The following is an 18,978-nucleotide window of genomic DNA, read 5'->3' on the forward strand; positions in this document are numbered from 1 at the left end:
CATATCTTCCCCAAATGTCCACCAACTGGTCTCCTCAGTTCCCCCAAAGAGGAGTGGATGCTACACAGTGGTAAACATGGCCCTGCCCCAACTTTTTTCAGAGGTGTTTCTTCCATCAAATGCAAGATGAACTCACAATTTTCATGAAATAGTAAAATGTCTCATTCAACATTTGATATGCTTTCTTTGTTCTGTTTTGATTATAATGTTGGTTCAGGATATTTTCAAATCATTGCAGAGTTGTTTTTCTTTACATTTTACACAGCATATCAATTCTTTTGGAAACATTTTTGTGTTTTCTCTCTTCATTTCAAACACTGGTGCATAGAAACAAGTTTCTTTTCATCTGACAGTAGTGTTCAGAAGGTCTTTGAAATTGTCCTTGTATGGACACTGGAATTTTATTGTAGTCTAGTGATATTTCTATAGATGTGTGTTAATAACATAGTATGTCTATGTCTATTTTTTCCACATACTATTCCAATAGATCAAATTATACCAGGACTAGACAGTGATACAGGCCCATTGTGAGAGTGTGGTAAATCTCTATAACTTTGCAATTCAATAATATCCTAGACAGATGGGGGATTTTGTAACTTTTGCCTTTTGTAATGTGCAGTAAAATATTTACAATAGGCTACAAATCTATTTAAAACTTAACGACAATATAAAGAAAATGTCGCATAGTCGAAAAAAATTTTAGTTGTGCATAATATACAAATAAACGTGCCCAACAAAGAACAAGCGCTATATATAATGACTCTGTCTTGACGTGAACTCCAAACGTGGAGCAGTTAAATTTACTAAAATGTGGTGACCTCTGCTGGTGGCTTGACGATAATTCAGGCCGACACAAACAGGACACATTTAACCGACGTACATGCGTACGTCACTTCCGTAAATATACATATTTATGAAAACGGAATAAAAGCACGTTACAGTTTACCTGTATTTTATGTGTACATAAAATTATCTATCTATCTAGCCATCCAGCTATATATCTACCTTTAAATCTATCTATCTATGGAAGAATGTTTACTAAGCTAAAAAATGTTTGTCCCTACCTGACTGTATGGAAAAGGAAAAAAGATGACAATATAAAAAATAGCTTTGATTTTTTTCCTTTTTCTTTTAAGACTTATTAACTGACTTCTTCAAACTGGGCTGACTTGTTGTGCCCCATCACCCCCCCCCCCCCTCTCCTCCCACGTCGTGCAGTGCCTCACCGGGCCGCGTTGCGGATGGGGGGCTGTTTGAGGATGGTGGGTCGCTGTATTACGTCGGTCGGCTCCTCTTCTTGTTAGCACACTGTCACCTGCTCGCTGTCAATATGGGTTGTTTACAGAAAGATAAGAAATAACCACCATCATCGCGGCAGCTCCTTCTATTCTGCGGTAAATACAAGTTCGTTTATAAGAACTGTCATCGTTGCTAACCGATTTTTCAGAGCCTTCTTGGGTTAACATTGGGCCTGTCACTCTGTTGAGCTGTCAGCCTCTAGATACATTGGAGGGTCTATCATGTGAAAAGACAGTTAAAGTGATGTAGACGTATTACATATGTTGGACTTACCAGTCAGAGCTTAGGTGTATTGGATTTCTGTGAGTGCTGATCGTGTTTTGTGTTCAGCTGACGAAGCTAGCTGTTGCTACAACATCCTCTGATTAAATTACTCAGTTTTTCTGTCTAAGGAGCAGACGTCTCCTTGAAGACAGTGAATAACTATGGCAGAGCAAGACGTGTGTCCACATCTGGACTCAATAGGCGAGGTGACCAAAGATGATCTCCTTCTGAAGTCCAAGGTGTGTGTTTAGGATTTAACAGAATACCAACTATTTGATGCCTGAGTGTTGATTTAGTTATAAACCACGTGAGTGGGAACAGTTACATTGAACTGTGTTGAGATTGTATGCTGTTTGTTGTGGAAATGCATGTGCACACGGATCATTTTAATCTACTTTTGCTCATATATTCTATTCCATTCTCCACCTTTGTTTGCAGGGAACTTGTCAGTCATGTGGAGCCGGGGGCCCAAATCTATGGGCTTGTCTGCAGGTAGGGTCAGGCCTAAGTGCTGTTTTAAATACTTTAAATATGGTTTAGCCTGGCTCACCTTCTAGAAAGGATGCCTGCTGCAACAGCAACAACAGACATACTGCACTTATCCTACATCCTCTGACGTTAGGAGGCAGGTGACTGCTTAATAATTAATGAGTGTGGTACATAAACTTATCGTTAAATGCAGCTGCTCTCAAAAATGCAAGCGAGAAAGATTTTTTTTCTTTTCTTTGGATGACAGTGTTTCTTTGCAAGATAGATGAGATGATTCAGTTCTGTCAGATTCTATCTCAAACAGTGTTTCTGCTATCTAGAGCGACTGTTCGTATGTCGGATGTGGAGAGTCCTTCTCTGATCACAGCACCCTGCACGCACAGGTAAAACCATCTCCAAACCAACTAAACATACCTGCCAGGCTTTTGCTTCTTTTTAGCAGCCCACCTCTTTGGCTACTAGAGCGTGTATTTGATTAAAAGAAAGATGTTGTTTACGTTCATCCTGTAGGCCAAGAAGCACAACCTGACGGTGAACCTGACAACCTTCAGGATCTGGTGTTATGTGTGTGAGCGGGAGGTGTTCCTGGACCAGAGGCCAGCCCTAGCGCCTTCACCAGCTGCAGCCCACCACTGCAAAGCCACAGAGCTGGTACCAGTTGAGCTCAGCTCGCCACATTATTTTCTGACTTTTCGTGCTTGATTAGTTAAAAACAAGGAAAACCACACACACGTTAGATGAACTTGTGATATGCATGAATCATTTTCATAGGATGCAGCTCCCCAGCCAACGGGTCACCCAATAAAAGCAGTACCAATTGCTGTGGCAGAAGAAGAAGGTTCAGAATCAGAGGAGGATGAACTAAAACCCAGAGGTACACAGAGTCTAGCTCTTTCTCCGTAACTGTGTATTTGATACAGATTCATTTGCGATAAAGAGTCCCAGCGTTGATCAAAAAAAAAATGTGTTCCAAACACATCCAAGGAAGTGATCATAGCTGCTTGGTTTGAGACCTAAGAACAATGACTTATAAGCCCTTTCATCCACACCAGCATTGATGATTAATTGTAATTTTTGGTGGGTGTTGTTCTTGTTGCCTTTAGGCTTGACAGGAATGAAAAATATTGGAAACTCCTGCTACATGAATGCTGCCCTTCAAGCCTTGTCCAACTGGTGAGCTCACTTTCTCGCTTTAGCTTTGACTAATCCTCAGGAATGTGACTCTTTCTTTGTTTATGTTTGCTGTTCTTATCATGTAATGTGTCCCCCCACCCCTCGCCTTCTTCACCAGCCCTCCGCTCACTCAGTTCTTCCTGGACTGCAGTGGACTTGTACGGACTGATAAGAAGCCTGCTCTGTGTAAGAGCTACCAGAAACTCATCTCAGAACTCTGGCATAAGAAGCGGTAAGAACTCTTGCACTAAATGGCGGCTTTGCAATTTGTATAAAATTAGGCTGCTAAAAGTCTAAGTATTCATATTCAAATATCCTCAATTGGATCTCTCTCATGACCTCTAACCCTCTCAGGCCCAGCTATGTGGTGCCTACCAGCTTGTCCCACGGCATCAAACTGGTAAACCCCATGTTTCGAGGTTATGCTCAGCAGGTAGGCACCCAGCAGGTAACTACACCTGGCAACACTCAGAAGAAGCTGGTTGCTGTCCCTATTTTTTGTTTTTTGCACCATGAACCTTGTGTATTTTTTACAGATGTTATTTTGTTATATATAGACATTCATGAATATGTACTTTTACTTCCCTAGAGCCACAAAAAGTACACCTGTTTAGAGAACAGCAAAGAACTAATGGAAAAGATGAATATTCTCTTGTTGTTTTTTGTAAAAATGATTATGTCTCTGTAATTGAATTGAATAAGACCATGGGTGGCTCATTTAGTCGTGGACATGCAAAAAAATGTGGTTGTATGTGATCAAACGGATGAGGATGCTGTGAAGCAGCTAATTCATTTTGATGAACAAAAGTAATTGTCCTTTGAGGCAGTAGCTTTAAGTTTGGAAACGAAGATTAAAACGAAGATTAAATCACAAACAGCGCCCTCTTCAGTCAGTTCGGCCAACACAGTATCAACAAAAGAAATCAGATGCTTTAAGAAACCTTTCCGACCGTGTTACACCTGTCGCAGATGTTTTCATGTTTGGCTCCGGTTTGTTGCGTGTTTCATTTGTAACTGGACTGAAAAAGAGGTTTTAAAATTTGCCTGTCTTTTGTGGGTCTGGTTGGTTTGCCAAATATCCATCTAACTAACATACAAAATGATTTCTTGTGAGTTTTTGAAATTTCTATCCTTTATCCATGTACGTCTTCTCCACAGAAAGCCCAGCCTCTGTTAATGAAGGCACAGTTGTCAATGTTTTGAGTTGATACGGATTTGTCTCGCTCCAGGACACCCAAGAGTTCTTGCGCTGTCTGATGGACCAGTTACACGAGGAGCTGAAGGAGCCTCTGATGGAGTGCAGCATGAGTGGGGAGGGAAGTGACGGAGACGAGAGAAGAGACGGAGACCGCTCCCCGTCTGAGGACGAGTTCCTCTCCTGCGACTCTGGCTCCAGCAGTGACCGGGGGGAGGGCGGAGGGGTTGGTGAGAGCGAGTTGCTCTTGCAGGACGAGTGCGATGGGGTCAGGTCGCCGGCTGGGGGAATGGTGGGTACTGGTTCTGCAGCGGTGATCTCGGAGAAGGAGAGGCTGAAGGAAAAGAGGGTGCCTGGCTCACCCCTCCGTGGAGGCTCACAAGAAATGGACGAAGATGCTGATGTGGACACAGCCGCTGAGGAAGGGGCTCCTGACAGGGGGGAGGAAGAGGACTCAGCCCCGAGCCCAAACACTGAGGTCCAAAGCCAAGAGAACAACCAGACATCTAATACAGGGCAACTCCAGAGCAGCAACCCCCCAGGTAGAGGGCCAGCAGGAATACAAAAGCTCATTTTTGACTTTTATATGTGATTATGAAACTCTAAAGGAAGAATTCTGTGCTTATTGTGCATTTTCTTTTTTTAGAGCCAGACAATGAAGCATCGATGGCCCAACCTCAGTCCACTCCCTGCAGTCCTGTGCGAACCCTTCAGGAACTGCATCCCAGACTGTCCTCCAGTCCACCACGCTCCAGCCCCCTGCGCTCTGCAGGACCTGTGTACTCCTTCAAAAAAGGTAGGCCATTGTCTGGGATTCAAAGGGCAACATGTTCCACTGCTCGTTAGATGCTAGTATTATTACTTCTAAACGCTCAGGCAGATTACAGATACATGACAGATTTGGAGTCGCATATATTTCAAACGTTTCAAACGTTTGCAGTATGTAGCCAGCAACATATTGATCACTTAAGTTCTGTTTTTCGTTAATGGGGTTGTGCGAGGTTCAAATGACACCAACGCCTTGTATATCTAGGCTGAGTGTGCCGAAGAGGATATTCTCGTCGAGTCATGAGAACTTACTCTGATGCATCTTCTGCTTATTAGCCATGGTAGCTAGCAACATGTCAGTGGGGATGGCAGAAATGCTCTGTGTGAAGCTTTGGTCCAGGATGAAATATTTATTTAGCTGTGGGGTAAAGGTGGTACAAAAGCTGTGGGACGGGCTGTCATCTAATTTGGTTGGTGATTCATGATAAATTGTCATGACTCAACGTTTAATGCAGTGCTATGGATGGGTCAAAAATAAAGTTTTCGTAATAGAATTTGTAACTAAAATTTTCCTGTCTGCTAATGTCATTTCCTAACATTAGCAAATGTTAGCATGTGCTCACAGATATTTCACCAACGTAGGTCTCAAAAAGCAGTACTTAGGATAGCTTGTGTTTAAAGTTCTTTGTCAGCTGAGAGTTTGCTCTTTAACATCGCCCCTGCCGCCGTGTGTCTTCCAGCTCAGCTGCTGCTCAGTTCCAGGAAGAAGAAGCAGTCTCATTATCGCAGCGTGATCTCTGACATCTTTGACGGCTCAATCCTCAGTCTGGTTCAGTGTTTAACCTGTGACAGGGTGAGATGTGCTTCACAGGATTCAACACTAGGGGAGGTTGCTTTCATATTGTATTAGGGATTAAAATATTGAAATTAAGGCTGGGCAACGATTCAAAATTTTAATCTAATTAATCACATGATTTCCCTAAATATTCACGATTAATCGCATTTGTACGCAAAATCCAAAAATTAATTCAAAAGTAGTGTATAGCTTTTAGAATTTAGTTTTATTTTAAATGTGCTGCCATATGAATGAAAGTGCCATAACATTTGTTGTGCAAACACACTTTTAACATCAGCATCTTTATGTAGTTTTTATGTAGAAGCCTCGCTCCACTGTCTGTTTCCTTGAATGACTTGCTGGTATCAGTTGTGTGTTTTGCCTTTAAGTGATATTTTAGACTGGAACTACTACGGTGAGAAGACAATTCAACTTGGCAGTGTTTACAGATGACTTTGGTTCTGTCGACTCCGCCGTCTGGAAGAACTTTAGAATGAAAATGGCCGAGTAAAAGTTCCGTACCCTTCTCCATGTTTGGTGGATCCGCTAATTACTTTCTTTTGAATGGTCTTATCACCGTAGTAGTTCCAGTCTAAAATATCACTTCAAGGCAAAACACACAACTGATAGCAGCAAGTCATTCAAGGAAACAGACAGTGGAGCGAGGCTTCTACATAAAAACTACATAAAGATGCTGATGTTAAAAGTGTGTTTGCACAACAAATGTTATAGCACTTTTATTCATATGGCAGTACATTTAAAATAAAACTAAATGCTAAATCATGTGATTAATTAGATGAAAAATTTAAATCGTTGCCCAGCCTAAAAAAAATAATAAAACCTGCGTTAATGCGCGAATATTTATCTGCGTTAAATGATTAGCGAGTTAACGCGATAATAATGAGTTAACTCGCCCAGCCCTAATTCAAATATTCAAATTTAATGAATAAAATTGAAATCTAAAAAGGATTCCTATATTTTATTTCAGTGATAGAAAGTCTCTTATCTGATTTGAGCAATCAAATATGCATGAAAAAAATCATATATATTCACAGTTTTAACAGGAATTAACTGGCATTAGTTCTCATTGTTATTACCACCTGCAAAGGTTGAAGTCAAAAGGTTTGTTTTTTGAATGAACACAGTGTTTAAAACTAGAGGCATGCCTTGTAATCCAGTTCTCTTAATGTGTTACAGGTCTCTACCACCGTGGAAACATTTCAGGATTTATCCCTCCCTATTCCTGGCAAAGAAGACCTGGCAAAGCTCCACTCCTCCATCCACCAGAACCTGCCTGTAAAAACGGGCGTGTGTCCTGAGAGTTACGGGTCACAGGGCTGGATCTCCTACATCATGGACTCCATACGCCGGTCAGTGAGTCATATGTCCCCATCATAGTTAAAGAAGAAGTAAGCACGTTTGAACAAGCCTGAGTGCAGGGACGTCAATTATGTGGAAACTGATTACACTGATCACGTCCCATCAGAAGGGAAGTGCTGATTTGTGTTTTACCGTGCATTATTTTGACTCGACTGACTTGAGATTAGAGTCATAAGGCTTCAGGGAAATGCTTTGTGTAGGAAATAGGCAAGTAGTATCTTCAGTTGTGTTTGGGAGGTTTTTAAGATAACGCAGGTGATGGTATACATCAAGCTTTGACAGATCTGCCAAGTCGACGTTAATGTTTATTGTTTTGTTTGCTGCCAATCATGCATTGACTCTCTATTTTTGATGACGTGCTCAGCATTAAATTGGAAGCAGCAGGACGCATTGTGCAACTTTGCTTGTTACAGGAAACAGAGATATGACAAGCTGATTAATCACTTTATTTGGAGACTATAATGACAAACTCGCACTGCAGCCCGCATGTTGGGTGTCACAGAGGAAATCTGTTATGTGATGATAAAAATCAGTGGATTGGGAAGATATGTGGAGTCACTCCAGAGCTGATGGGTTAAAGAGATCAGATAAACTGATTGGATGCCCTTAGATTCTTCACCCATCTCTGAATGCTGAGTTACCAGAAGGAATGTCAAGGATCGAAACTTCCCACAGAAATGCCCCCAGCTATAATTTCTACTGCAAAGCAAAAGTGCTAACCACGACACCACCGTGCTGCCTTTAGTGAGATTTATTAGGACTTGAGTCCCGTTACCTCTGCGTGTTTTTTTTTTTTTTTTTTGCCTCATTAACCTCCTCCTCAGCACATATTCTCTGATAAACCCACTGCGTGTGATCAGTCTATTACCATACAGACAACAACAAAGCAAGTGCAGAGTTAAATGGAACATTTAGTGGAACCCATTTCCCTCGGGATTTGGTGTAGGTCGCAACAGAGTTAAAAGGAGACGGAATTTTGCACTTCATTTAAGTGCAGGCACTTCTCCTTGTCTGCTGGATGCGTGGATAGGCAGCTTCTTGCTAACAAGTTGACCAAAACGTGTCTAAAGCAGTGGACACGATCGAGTATGAGCATTGCACTTGAGATTAGGTCATACAAGGAACAAACCTCTACAAAGCACTGGGGCTAAAAGTTGACATTCTTGAGTAAATATTAACCATTAAATCACCCCATTTTAGGGTCATTATTCGGTAAAGTGAATGTGCTGATAAAGATTAACAAGGTGTTTGTGGTTATAAGGATCACGTTTGTTTGTGTTGTGCCTTTTGAACAGCTTCGTCGTCTCGTGTATCCCGACTTGGTTTTGGGGGCCCATGGTAACACTAGAGGACTGCCTTGCTGCCTTTTTCGCTGCAGATGAACTCAAGGGTAAACCGCACTGAAATGTGCTTTTCTGCACTAACACGGTGTTACACTTCTGACATTTCTGAACTTCATTCTGTTTTTTCCAGGAGACAACATGTACAGCTGTGAGAGATGTAAAAAGTGAGTATGTGCAACAAATCTAAGTTGCTTTCAGAAGCAGTTGCATGCTTGAAATACATTGGGTTCCACATGCATTTATTCACTCATTAAGATTTTGTTTTCAACAGGTTGAGAAATGGTGTCAAATACTGTAAAGTGTTAAAACTCCCAGAGGTACTTTTTCCCCCCTTTCTTTTAAAAACTTGATATCTTTCTTGCCTCAGATAAGGGGTTTGGTTTGAGTTGTGGTCGGCAGCATGAAGTTTTCTCATACATGTCTGGGCCCGTGTTTGTCGTATAGATTCTGTGCATTCACCTGAAACGTTTCCGGCACGAGGTCATGTATTCCTTCAAGATAAGCAGCCACGTGTCCTTCCCACTGGAGGGCCTCGACATGCGACCTTTCCTGGCAAAAGAGAGCCCATCTCAAGTCACCACTTACGATCTACTATCGGTCATTTGCCACCACGGCACTGCAGGAAGTATGAGAGATCTCTTCATTTCCTTAAGACAAGACCGATTGAGATGTTTCCTTTTCGGTCAACATATCTCAGAAACAGAGAGTACATGTGCAAGCGCTTTATCTTTTGGATTTTTATCTGTGCTGAGTAAAAAATTTCAGTATTTAATTTTTTTTCTCTTACATCCTTTTTGTTGGTGCAGGTGGACACTACATAGCTTACTGTCAGAATGTGATTAACGGACAGTGGTATGAGTTCGATGATCAGTACGTTACAGAAGTCCATGAGACGGTGGTGCAGAATGCGGAGGCCTACGTGTTGTTCTATAGGTGAGTATAAAGGGACCTCATTGTCTCGAAATAAACACTGGTTTATTGGAAATGTCGTTGTTGACTGTGTTTTTCATGGACTGATGCAGGAAAAGTAGTGAGGAATCGGTGAGAGAAAGGCAGAAGGTGGTGGCTCTGGCTAATATGAAGGAGCCCAGCCTGCTGCAGTTTTACATCTCCCGAGAATGGCTGAACAAGTTCAACACCTTCGCCGAGCCAGGCCCCATTAGCAATCACACATTTCTGTGTCAGCACGGAGGTGTGTGGTAAATGTGTCTCAATGCTTTTGTCATAATCACCTCTGGTGTCGCAGAGAAAAACACAGACGTGCTTTCTTTGAGGATCAATTTTCCTTTTTCCACTCAGCTTGTGCAAATGATTGTAAAAAGATGAAGACTTTCATCTCTGCGTTGCAAACAAGAACTTCAGGGTTTGTAGATTGAAAAAAATGCCGTGAACATACATGACGTCATTAGTTATCGAACACAACAAGTAGATCCAACTAATTTGCCAAAATAAAAAAAAACTTTTGTTACAAAGGTTATACAAAGACATCAAATCAAGTAAAAAATTTTTAAAAAGAGTGACCACGTTTATTACTTTTCTTTTAACAGCACCACAAAATTGATTTAATACAGTGTTTACATTTCTCAAAGCTGCATTTCTCCTCCTTTGCCTGCGGCTTCCCTAAACCTGAAACCAGTATAAACTGGTTTTAGTTTGTTAGTATTGTGACAAAGTATTGCATTTATGTCCAATTCTACAAAAAAAGAAATGTGAATTTGGAGTCAAAATGATGCAACGGAGTAGCTTTTTGGTAATCGTATATCCGGTGTTTCTTAGTGACTGCAAATCAGAAAACTGTCACCTCTGCACCGATTTGGACATTTCATTTAATAATTTTTGCTCTTGTAATAATGACCAAAGGATTTTTTTGCAAGGTGCAGTTTGAAGGCAAATGAATACATCCAACCAACTCGTACTTTCTTAAACATGCTCATTTACCCAAATTTCTTTTTCCGCCTTTCTTAGAAGTCCGTGCTGAAAGGAGATTTGTGGCCTGTTGTTTTGACATTTCATCTCTCTAGATGGCTGAGAGCAAAGCTGTGTCAGTCCCACTGTCGCTCACTCATTAACATTGGGTTTCTTTCGGGTTGTATGATGTCTGGCTAGGTACGTTTTTGCTAAGACAAACATGGCCTTTCTTTCAATTACCTCGAGATGGCCACCCTTGGGTTTATCTTGATTAGAAAAAAAAACGCCATGTTGCTTTTGAATTGTAGAATATCATTGAGAAGAGGACAAGCAGGAGGACAGCACTAATAAAAGTGTGTTTCTTATGTATTATATTATTAGTCTTGTTGAGCACACGCCAGAAAAGATTTCTTCCTCACCATTGACCTGCTTTTTTCTCTGCTCAGGGATCCCTCCTAATAAGTACCAGTACATAGATGATCTCGTTGTCATTGTTCCCCAGAATGTGTGGGAATACCTTTACAACAGGTAAACATACAAGAAACTTCATATTCAGTATTTTTAATCACTGTAATTTCAGTGTCATTGGCTTCCATTTGGCTGAGCAATTCCCCAATGCCAGAAATGTAAAGGTTTGGCATAGTGTATCCTAAAGATGCTGGGACCATAAATCCTAACACTCTGTAGGACTGTTTCCTGCTAGAACACACTGATGGGTGTGAAGGGCCAGTTATATGCCAAACTTTGTTTTAAGTCTAAACAATTAAACCTGCCCCTTTTAATGTTATATGTTGTGAATGCTACTTAAAAGAGCTAAAGTCAAGGTGCTGCATCTCACTGGCCACTAATATTAGCTCTAAATAGATTGATTGGTGGTGACTGTAAAGGCCAGCCAGAGACGCCGTTACAATTGTTTTTATTTTTCATCCCTTGGGATGCTTCCTCTCCGTGTGTATAAGCAATGAGCTGAACTGATGATGTCAATACACTGATCATAGCAACAAGCCTCTGGAATTATTAGCTGGAGCAGCGCAGAGAGTACACAGGTGCAGTCAAAATTTGATAAGTTAGTGTAATTAAAGTTTCCCAATGAGAGTTAACATGTTAAAACCAAACATCTGAAAGGCAGGCCAAAATATTTAGCAAATTAACTCAACCGCAAGCAAGCCTGCCAGATGCTCTGCTGCTTTTGACAAAGAAGCTCCCCTCGGAATTGTTTTTTTCTTCAAATGGAAAGGAAAAATAATTAATAATAGAAGTTTTATTGAATTGATTACGTTACATCTATTCAAACTGGACCAATGTATCTTTACAATTATTTAAATTGCAAAAGATCTGAATGCATTGGCAAAACTTAGAAACCAAGATTGGTAACTGACTGATCAGCATTTTTCAGTGTTACTGTATCTTTTAGTAACCTTTCGATAATGTTGAATGCTGTTTCTTTTTCTAGTTTTGGAGGTGGCCCAGCTGTCAACCACCTGTACATGTGTGCCATTTGTCAGGTGGAAATCGAAGCTCTTGCTAAACGCAGGAAAACAGAAATAGACACCTTCATCAAGGTAAATACCTGTATTCGCAAAAAAGTATTTCTTTGCTCTTTATGTCGAATGTTCAATGAGCATTTCTTCATTTTGTTTTTGTCATTTGTAGCTGAATAAAGAGTTTCAGGCCGAGGAAGCTCCAACAGTGATCCTGTGTATCAGCATGCAGTGGTTCAGAGAGTGGGAGAGCTTTGTGAAGGGCAAAGACAATGGTATCACTCTGCAAGCCGTAAATTACAGTTGTCCTTTCAGGTTCTTTATCCTTTTCCCTTTATAAATTACTTCTTCTCTTTGTTCTCTCAGAGCCACCTGGTCCCATCGACAACAGTAAAATTGGGGTTATGAAAGGAGGACACATACAATTAAAGCAAGGTAAACCTAAGCAATGTCCGAGAAAGACTTAAAGGTGGAATGACAACAAATAGATGGTCAATAAAGACATTTTTGCTGTTTTTTCACATCAGGCGCAGACTATGGACAGATCTCAGAGGAGACATGGCAGTATTTGTTGGGCATATATGGCGGAGGTCCTGAGATCGCAGTAAGACAGACAGTGGCCCCGGCTGACCCTGACAGCCTTCATGGAGAGAGGAAAATTGAAGCAGAGACGAGAGCACTTTGAGCTAAACAGAGGTTAGAATCTTAACTAAGTACTACTTATATATTGTTAAACTATTTACCTGCATGAGTGCCTACTTGCAGTCATTTATTTGAATGTACTTTGGGTAACATGTACCTTGCAGCCTTGATGTTGGGACACAAGACCTTCATGACCACTTTGCTTGCGTCAACCACATGAGTTCATAAATTCCTTCTGGCCAGTGAAGAGAAAGAAGTCTCTTCATGTGGTCATGAGTAATGGAGCCCAGCTTAATTCCCATCTCGCGAGTTGGAGTTCAAAGTCTATTGGCTCTCAAATTGTTTTTCTTTTATTTTTCATATATTTCCTAAGGTCATCGGATTCCCCTTTTCACTCCTGCCCTCACAGGAAGCTGAGGAATTTGCACCTTGGTGAAGAGGCCCCATCGTGAGCACTTTGTAAATGTAGCAGCATAATTTTATGATGCCAAGCCACAAGACGAGGATACGGTACTGAAATATCACATCGTTTATTCATTGGATAGCTCTGATCTTCAGTGTTAAGGTGTAAAAAAATCTATGTATATATAATGATAACAGTAAGACATTGTGTCACATCTTTGGAGCCATTTCTGGTAGCTGTGGTGTCTCAGTGGCCGCTGTAGCGACTAGATGTCATGTTCTGCTTAACTGGCTGTGGCAGGTAGACAGCTCGCTGCCGGTGTTACAAACCAGAATGCTGCGGAGTACTTAACGACAGGCTGATGTTTAGTGTGGACTTTTCTGTTCCATTGGAAGCAACAACCAACATATATTAGCAAGCTTTCTGTTGTATGCCTGTTGACTAGTTACATAGCGACAAGTGCAGACATGAAGTGAGATGTTTCTAATAAATCAAACTCTTGCACCTCCAACCTCAGATGAACCAAGCCCTCAGGAATGGAAGTCTTTTTTTTTTTTTTTTTAAATGTTTTTATTTGCAGGTTTGTTTATAACCACAAAACATGCATGTGTGAGTTATAAAATACTCGGGCTTGAAATGCATGCAACTGCAAGGAAGGGCATTTTACTGGGAGGATTAAATGCTGAATTTTTTTGCACAACCAGTTTATATGTTTATGTTTATCTGCTTAAAATGATTTGAAAATTGCCTTGCTGCCCTTTGGTTTATGCAAGCGTAATCAGCAAGTAGGCATAAGGGCATATGTGTATTTAAATTTCAACATTTCATCAGTCATAGAGGAAGAGATAACCAGGAGAAAGATGTACATGTCAAAGTGGGCGATAAGAGAATGCGGTGCAACAAAATATCGTTGACTTTTCGTTCAAGAGCTTACAAAGTAAGTTGGTAAATCTTCTGGAATATCAGTTTAAATGGCCTAATACCAGCTGCTGTTTCAGATACCAGTAATTTAAAACAATGCAGTGCTCTTTTTATGTAATGAAAAGCATTTAGCAATTGAGCAAAAAAAAAGAAAAGAAAGACTCAATCACAAATCAGTATCACAACAGCCAATTGACCTAAAATAAGAATGATGTCTCATTTCAGTCTCCACATGCTGGAAGTAGTTGGTGAAGTAGCCAGAGCTACTTGCTGCATTCATTTATTTATTTATTTTTTCAAATTATATATATATACTTTAAATTACCTTGATTATGATAATTGATAATGGCAACAAAAGTTAATTTGTTATGGTCATCTGTTTTATTTAAACTTGAGAAATCACATGTTATAACAGATGGGTCTAAATAATACATAACCCATGAATCACTGGGTTTGTTGCCATGCAGATGAAGCGAATCAAGCCAAAATTGATAATTTTATCAAATATTATCCATAACCGATTTAAACTGCATAGTTTAAGCTATGAGTTATGTGCAGCCCAATCCATTGGCCTCTGCTGTAGTCTGCATATTTTTTTTTTGCCCAATTTTTATTTTTTTTATCAACGAGGGCCATAGCAGTTATAGTTCAGGGTCTTCCTAAGATTTTATGTACTCAGTTGTGCTTTGACACAGTTTTTAACCTTTTTTAACCTTTTCTTTATTTATTTTTGATTCGCCCATGACCTTTTCTTGCCAATCCAAGCTGAAGTGCAATGAGTCAGCATTTACAAGGGAAAATAATTTTTCCCTTGTAAATGAATGAGTTGGCGCTTTAGATCGGGAACCAGAGCTGCCTCAAAATAGTTTGTCTATTTCATAATACTGTTCACCAAGGTACACAGTACTTTTTACTTCTGCATTTTTCTTTTTATTAATCTGTCTGAACAATGATATTTTGAATTTTGGATATATATATCATATATGATCAGAAAAACAGTCATTGTACGTCAAGTACAGTGCCTGTTAAAGAACTGCACATGTTATTCTGTTGGGGTTGGACAAGAATGTTTGAAGGCTCATTATGTTTGAATTTTCAGCAGCCATCCACCCCGATTTTAGATTGTTATCATTTAGCAAACCAGCCTGCTGTATTGCCAAATAAGTATGGACGAGTGGCAAAGTTTTAGCCTAAAATTCAGCTTAGAATTGTCAAGGTCATGTTGATGTAAATGGACATAAACTTAAGAGTAAGTCATAAGAAATATGAAGTAAGTCAAAAAGAAATGTGGTTTAATATCTGTCTTGCATTGTATTGGCTGAGAAGATCTCAATTAGTCATATTAAAATGTTACAGATAAAAGTCAGTTAGCTATTAGCTAGCTTATAGATAACTGGCTAGCTATTAGCTAACTGGCTTGTAAGGCATAGCCTGCCCCACAAAATCCTCTTTTACGAGTGCTTCCAAAGATTAATTTCCTAAAATCCTTTTTCGAAACAAATTATTACAGACACTTGAGTTTTAAAATAGTAGGCTACATTGTGGATAGCCGTTGTCTATATGCTAAACCCAGGCCAACTGCAAGTTAGCAAGCAACTGCTGGCTGTGGATGCTAAATTAATGTGTTTCACTTGCATTAATGGCCAGATCTCCATCTTCAGTCCCCCGTTCTTGAAATTTCGACTTGTTAGACACACTTAATACAATACATGCTAAGTAGATGTGCAAAAGTGTAATAATGACATGAGCTGCTTTACAGTTCACAATGTTCAACACCTTTGCTCGCCAAATATTTTGACATGTCTGTGTGATAAATAATCACTAATAAATAATCACTAATCTTATTTCCATCAAGGTCAATATTATGAATTATCAAAGAAAATATGATTGGAAATAGTCAATATATTCGGTTTTAGAAATAGGAACAATAAAATGTAAATTGAATCATAAAAGATGGCAACCCTCTTTTTGGTGGGGTAAAAAAAGAAAAGAAAAAGAGAACAGCATTGTTTTTTGAGTTGCCAATGGGGGTTTCTTTTAACAGAATGTTGACGTGCATTACTCAGTCATGGGGAACTCAAGACCCTAAGAAAATATATGCACTCCAGTTTCTCTGCCCTCTCTGAAGGACCTTGTATAGGCAACAAGGTTGTCACCAAACAACTCTGATCTGCTTTTGAAATTAGAAGTTGCCACCTTTAAAGGTGTAAGACCAAAAACAATAAGAAAAAAAAAAGGCAAGACAGCCATTATGAAAGGCTAATAATATCCCCTGTAATATGGAAAAAAAGTTTGCCATGTCTACTGACTGTATTTTCTGTCTTTGCTCATAGTAAGCCACTTATCCCTGTTTTGTTTTCTGAGCTGCTCATCAGTTTTAATAAGAAAGGCAACCAGTATGTCACGCATTTACATTCTTTATCTACAAGAGATAATCTCCTTTGTATCCTGTATTTAGATATGTTTGGGGGAGTATGTGCAATGAACTGAAAGACAAATTTTTGTGCAATCTTAGTTCTATAATCTAAGAGGTACTGCACTGCTGCTAAACCATAACAGTTTGAACAGCCTGGATTACAAAAAACTGTTGCAGTGCAGCATATTATAGTGTCATATTAAGAATTTTGAGGGTCAGTTCATTTATTAATCCCACCTGTGAATATGTTTGCTCACGTTACAGCACGCAGCTATGTGTGTGAGATTTTCATTTCACAAGAAGATACAAGTGTTGATGTACAGTTCTTCGTAAGTGCCATCATGGCACACAACACGATTAAATTGACTTATGTTTTCCCTATATTCTATTATGTATGGCTCTTGTGGTCATGACAATGGTGAAGCTTTGACCTGTGGTCAACCACATTTCAGTGGGATGTCTTAATGTCTATATAACTGATGTAATTGCTCATTACCGGTTTAATGATTAAAGTTTCCCTGTCTTAAATTTGAATTTTTAAGATTTTCTTTTATTTCTTTAAATGTATTAAGGCAGACCACATTGAAAAAAAAAAAATAAGGAAGGAGGCGTGGATACATTGCTTTGGATGAATTAGATCTAACTAGAGAGTTGTTGAAGGGGAGCTATAGCTTCTTATGAGGAGGATGACGCCTTTTAAAAATTTGACAGGACACTTGACTTTATGGTCTCCCTGAGGTGTAAAACACAACAGCACGACACAAAACCATAATAAAAAAAATCAAGAGGCACAACATCATTTATAAAACACCCAAGGCACATTGGAAAAGAACATTAAAAGAAACACGGCAACAAAACAAAGAGTCAGCATTCCACAAAATACCACAACTTTTGAAAATGATGTAATGTGTTAAGAAAATACCCATTATAAATCATCAAATGCATTTTTCACGTCTGTGATGTGTTTTATGAAATATTGTAATTTTATGTCAAATGTAGTGTTCTTTGAAATGTTTTGTATGTTTTTATGTAATGTATATTTTTAAATGCCATTTTGTTCATTTAAATGTTTTCTTAGAGTGTTCCGTTTTGTTGATTTGTTTTCTGTCATGTTTTGCACTTAGAAATAGCATTTTCTTTGTAAAATGTTGTGTTTTGCACTTTTTGAGCGAATAATGATGTCCCAGAGGTTATCGTCTCATTGGGTTGAGTAATTCAGTGGGAGCTTTCCGTTTGAAGTGATAGTTTGACATTTTGAAACTATAATTTACATTTTTGCCGAGTCAGCTAAGCTCTGTCCCATTCTCAAATTACTTTACTAAATATGGTACTGTATGAGAAAGTTCAATAGAGAAAACGGCTGTTGTAGTTTTGTCCAAAAGGTAAGAAAATCTGCCTGTGCCACATCATTTCTGCTTTTTTCTTTTTTTATTTAAAAAACAAAACAAAAAAAGTACCAAAGTATATGCTAAGCTAAGCCTACTCCATCCATTTTCACATTTAACATTCATAAATGAGAGTAGGATGATCCCTATTATCTCAGACTTTACATGAAGTTGTGAGTAAAGGAATTCCTTAAATGATTTCCAAAGATAGACAGACACATCTCCTTAAACCTTAGTACCAACACTAGCTTTAGCTGCAAAGTCAAAATGGAAGTAAATTCTGGAATTGATGCTCACTCTCTGTGTTGGTCATTTACTTTACTGTTTTTCAATTTCCTTCCATTTTGTTTCAAGATATGCATCACTTCAGCAGAAGTATCTAACATGATTAGAACTTAAAAGTGCCTCAGCTATTTGACCTAATCTGAAAGTTCTGTAGTTGTCGACCAATGTGTCAAATTCTAGGAATGTGGTGGTCATGAGAGCATTTCTGCCGGTGCTGCATTGATGCATTGGATTATTTTCTTTTAAACTGAATCCAGTGGGCTTCCCAAATTGGTACAGTGCTAAAATAGATATCTGGAATCCTCCTTAAAGCAAAAGGACTCCAATTACAAATGTTTTGCAAAAAACTTCGATCTAATTTAAGAAAGAAAGGGTACACATGCATTAATTTGGGAAAGACACCAAATCTTAAGTGAGGAGCTGTGATGTCATCTCAAGTCCCATACGTATGCTGAGCTGTGTCGAGCTCAGACAGAGACGGAGGCAGACTCAGAAAGGAAACACACCAGGCTGCTGAGAGGATACGATGCACATATGGAGCATGCATGCAGAGAACTGACACACTGCTCTCAGGTAAGAGCCACAAACAAGAAATGTTTTAGGGGGGTTGACTTGCACAAACGCATGGCTGCAGCATCTGCCACATCATATTACTACAACACATCATGTTTCCAGCAGTGTGTGTGGGTGTGTGCGTGTGTGCGCGCGCGCAGCTTTGACGCTGTTAAATAATACTGACATGAAGGTTACACAGATGATTGGATACAAGTTAGACTGTGCAGGTTGCATTT

The 18,978-nt window shown here is 39.5% G+C and overlaps 1 protein-coding gene across 4 annotated transcripts; it reads left to right on the forward strand.

The window, feature by feature from the left end:
• The first annotated feature begins 1,240 nt into the window (after window positions 1-1,240).
• On the forward strand, window positions 1,241-17,051 carry usp20 (ubiquitin specific peptidase 20). Of its 4 annotated transcripts, none has more exons than XM_075455150.1 (25): window positions 1,241-1,394; window positions 1,678-1,802; window positions 2,002-2,055; window positions 2,373-2,435; window positions 2,563-2,703; window positions 2,824-2,926; window positions 3,156-3,225; window positions 3,344-3,457; window positions 3,580-3,673; window positions 4,455-4,962; window positions 5,067-5,216; window positions 5,929-6,041; window positions 7,221-7,393; window positions 8,699-8,793; window positions 8,877-8,910; window positions 9,018-9,063; window positions 9,191-9,371; window positions 9,553-9,679; window positions 9,769-9,938; window positions 11,101-11,182; window positions 12,108-12,216; window positions 12,308-12,410; window positions 12,502-12,570; window positions 12,663-12,831; window positions 13,151-17,051. In XM_075455150.1, exons 2-24 carry the CDS (start codon window positions 1,725-1,727, stop codon window positions 12,818-12,820), a joined length of 2,835 nt encoding a protein of 944 aa, XP_075311265.1. In that variant the 5' UTR covers window positions 1,241-1,394; window positions 1,678-1,724; the 3' UTR covers window positions 12,821-12,831; window positions 13,151-17,051. The 4 variants fall into 4 exon arrangements, with proteins under 4 accessions (XP_075311265.1, XP_075311263.1, XP_075311266.1 ...); XM_075455148.1 differs by having other exon boundaries at window positions 1,692-1,802; XM_075455151.1 differs by having other exon boundaries at window positions 1,692-1,802; window positions 3,580-3,658.
• The last annotated feature ends 1,927 nt before the right edge of the window (window positions 17,052-18,978 follow it).

This window comes from Odontesthes bonariensis, chromosome 22 (genome assembly GCF_027942865.1).
Source record: "Odontesthes bonariensis isolate fOdoBon6 chromosome 22, fOdoBon6.hap1, whole genome shotgun sequence".
Classification (NCBI taxonomy): domain Eukaryota; kingdom Metazoa; phylum Chordata; class Actinopteri; order Atheriniformes; family Atherinopsidae; genus Odontesthes; species Odontesthes bonariensis.

What these genes read in the sequence shown, in the direction of transcription:
- usp20 (XM_075455150.1), top strand. Translation starts at nt 1,725, where the DNA reads ATGGCAGAGCAAGACGTGTGTCCACATCTGGACTCAATAGGCGAGGTG. An exon ending in AGCAGGTAGGCACCCAGCAG is followed by an intron (nt 3,674 to 4,454) that starts GTAACTACACCT and finishes GTCTCGCTCCAG; the next exon opens with GACACCCAAGAGTTCTTGCG. An exon ending in CCACCACGGCACTGCAGGAA is followed by an intron (nt 9,372 to 9,552) that starts GTATGAGAGATC and finishes TTGTTGGTGCAG; the next exon opens with GTGGACACTACATAGCTTAC.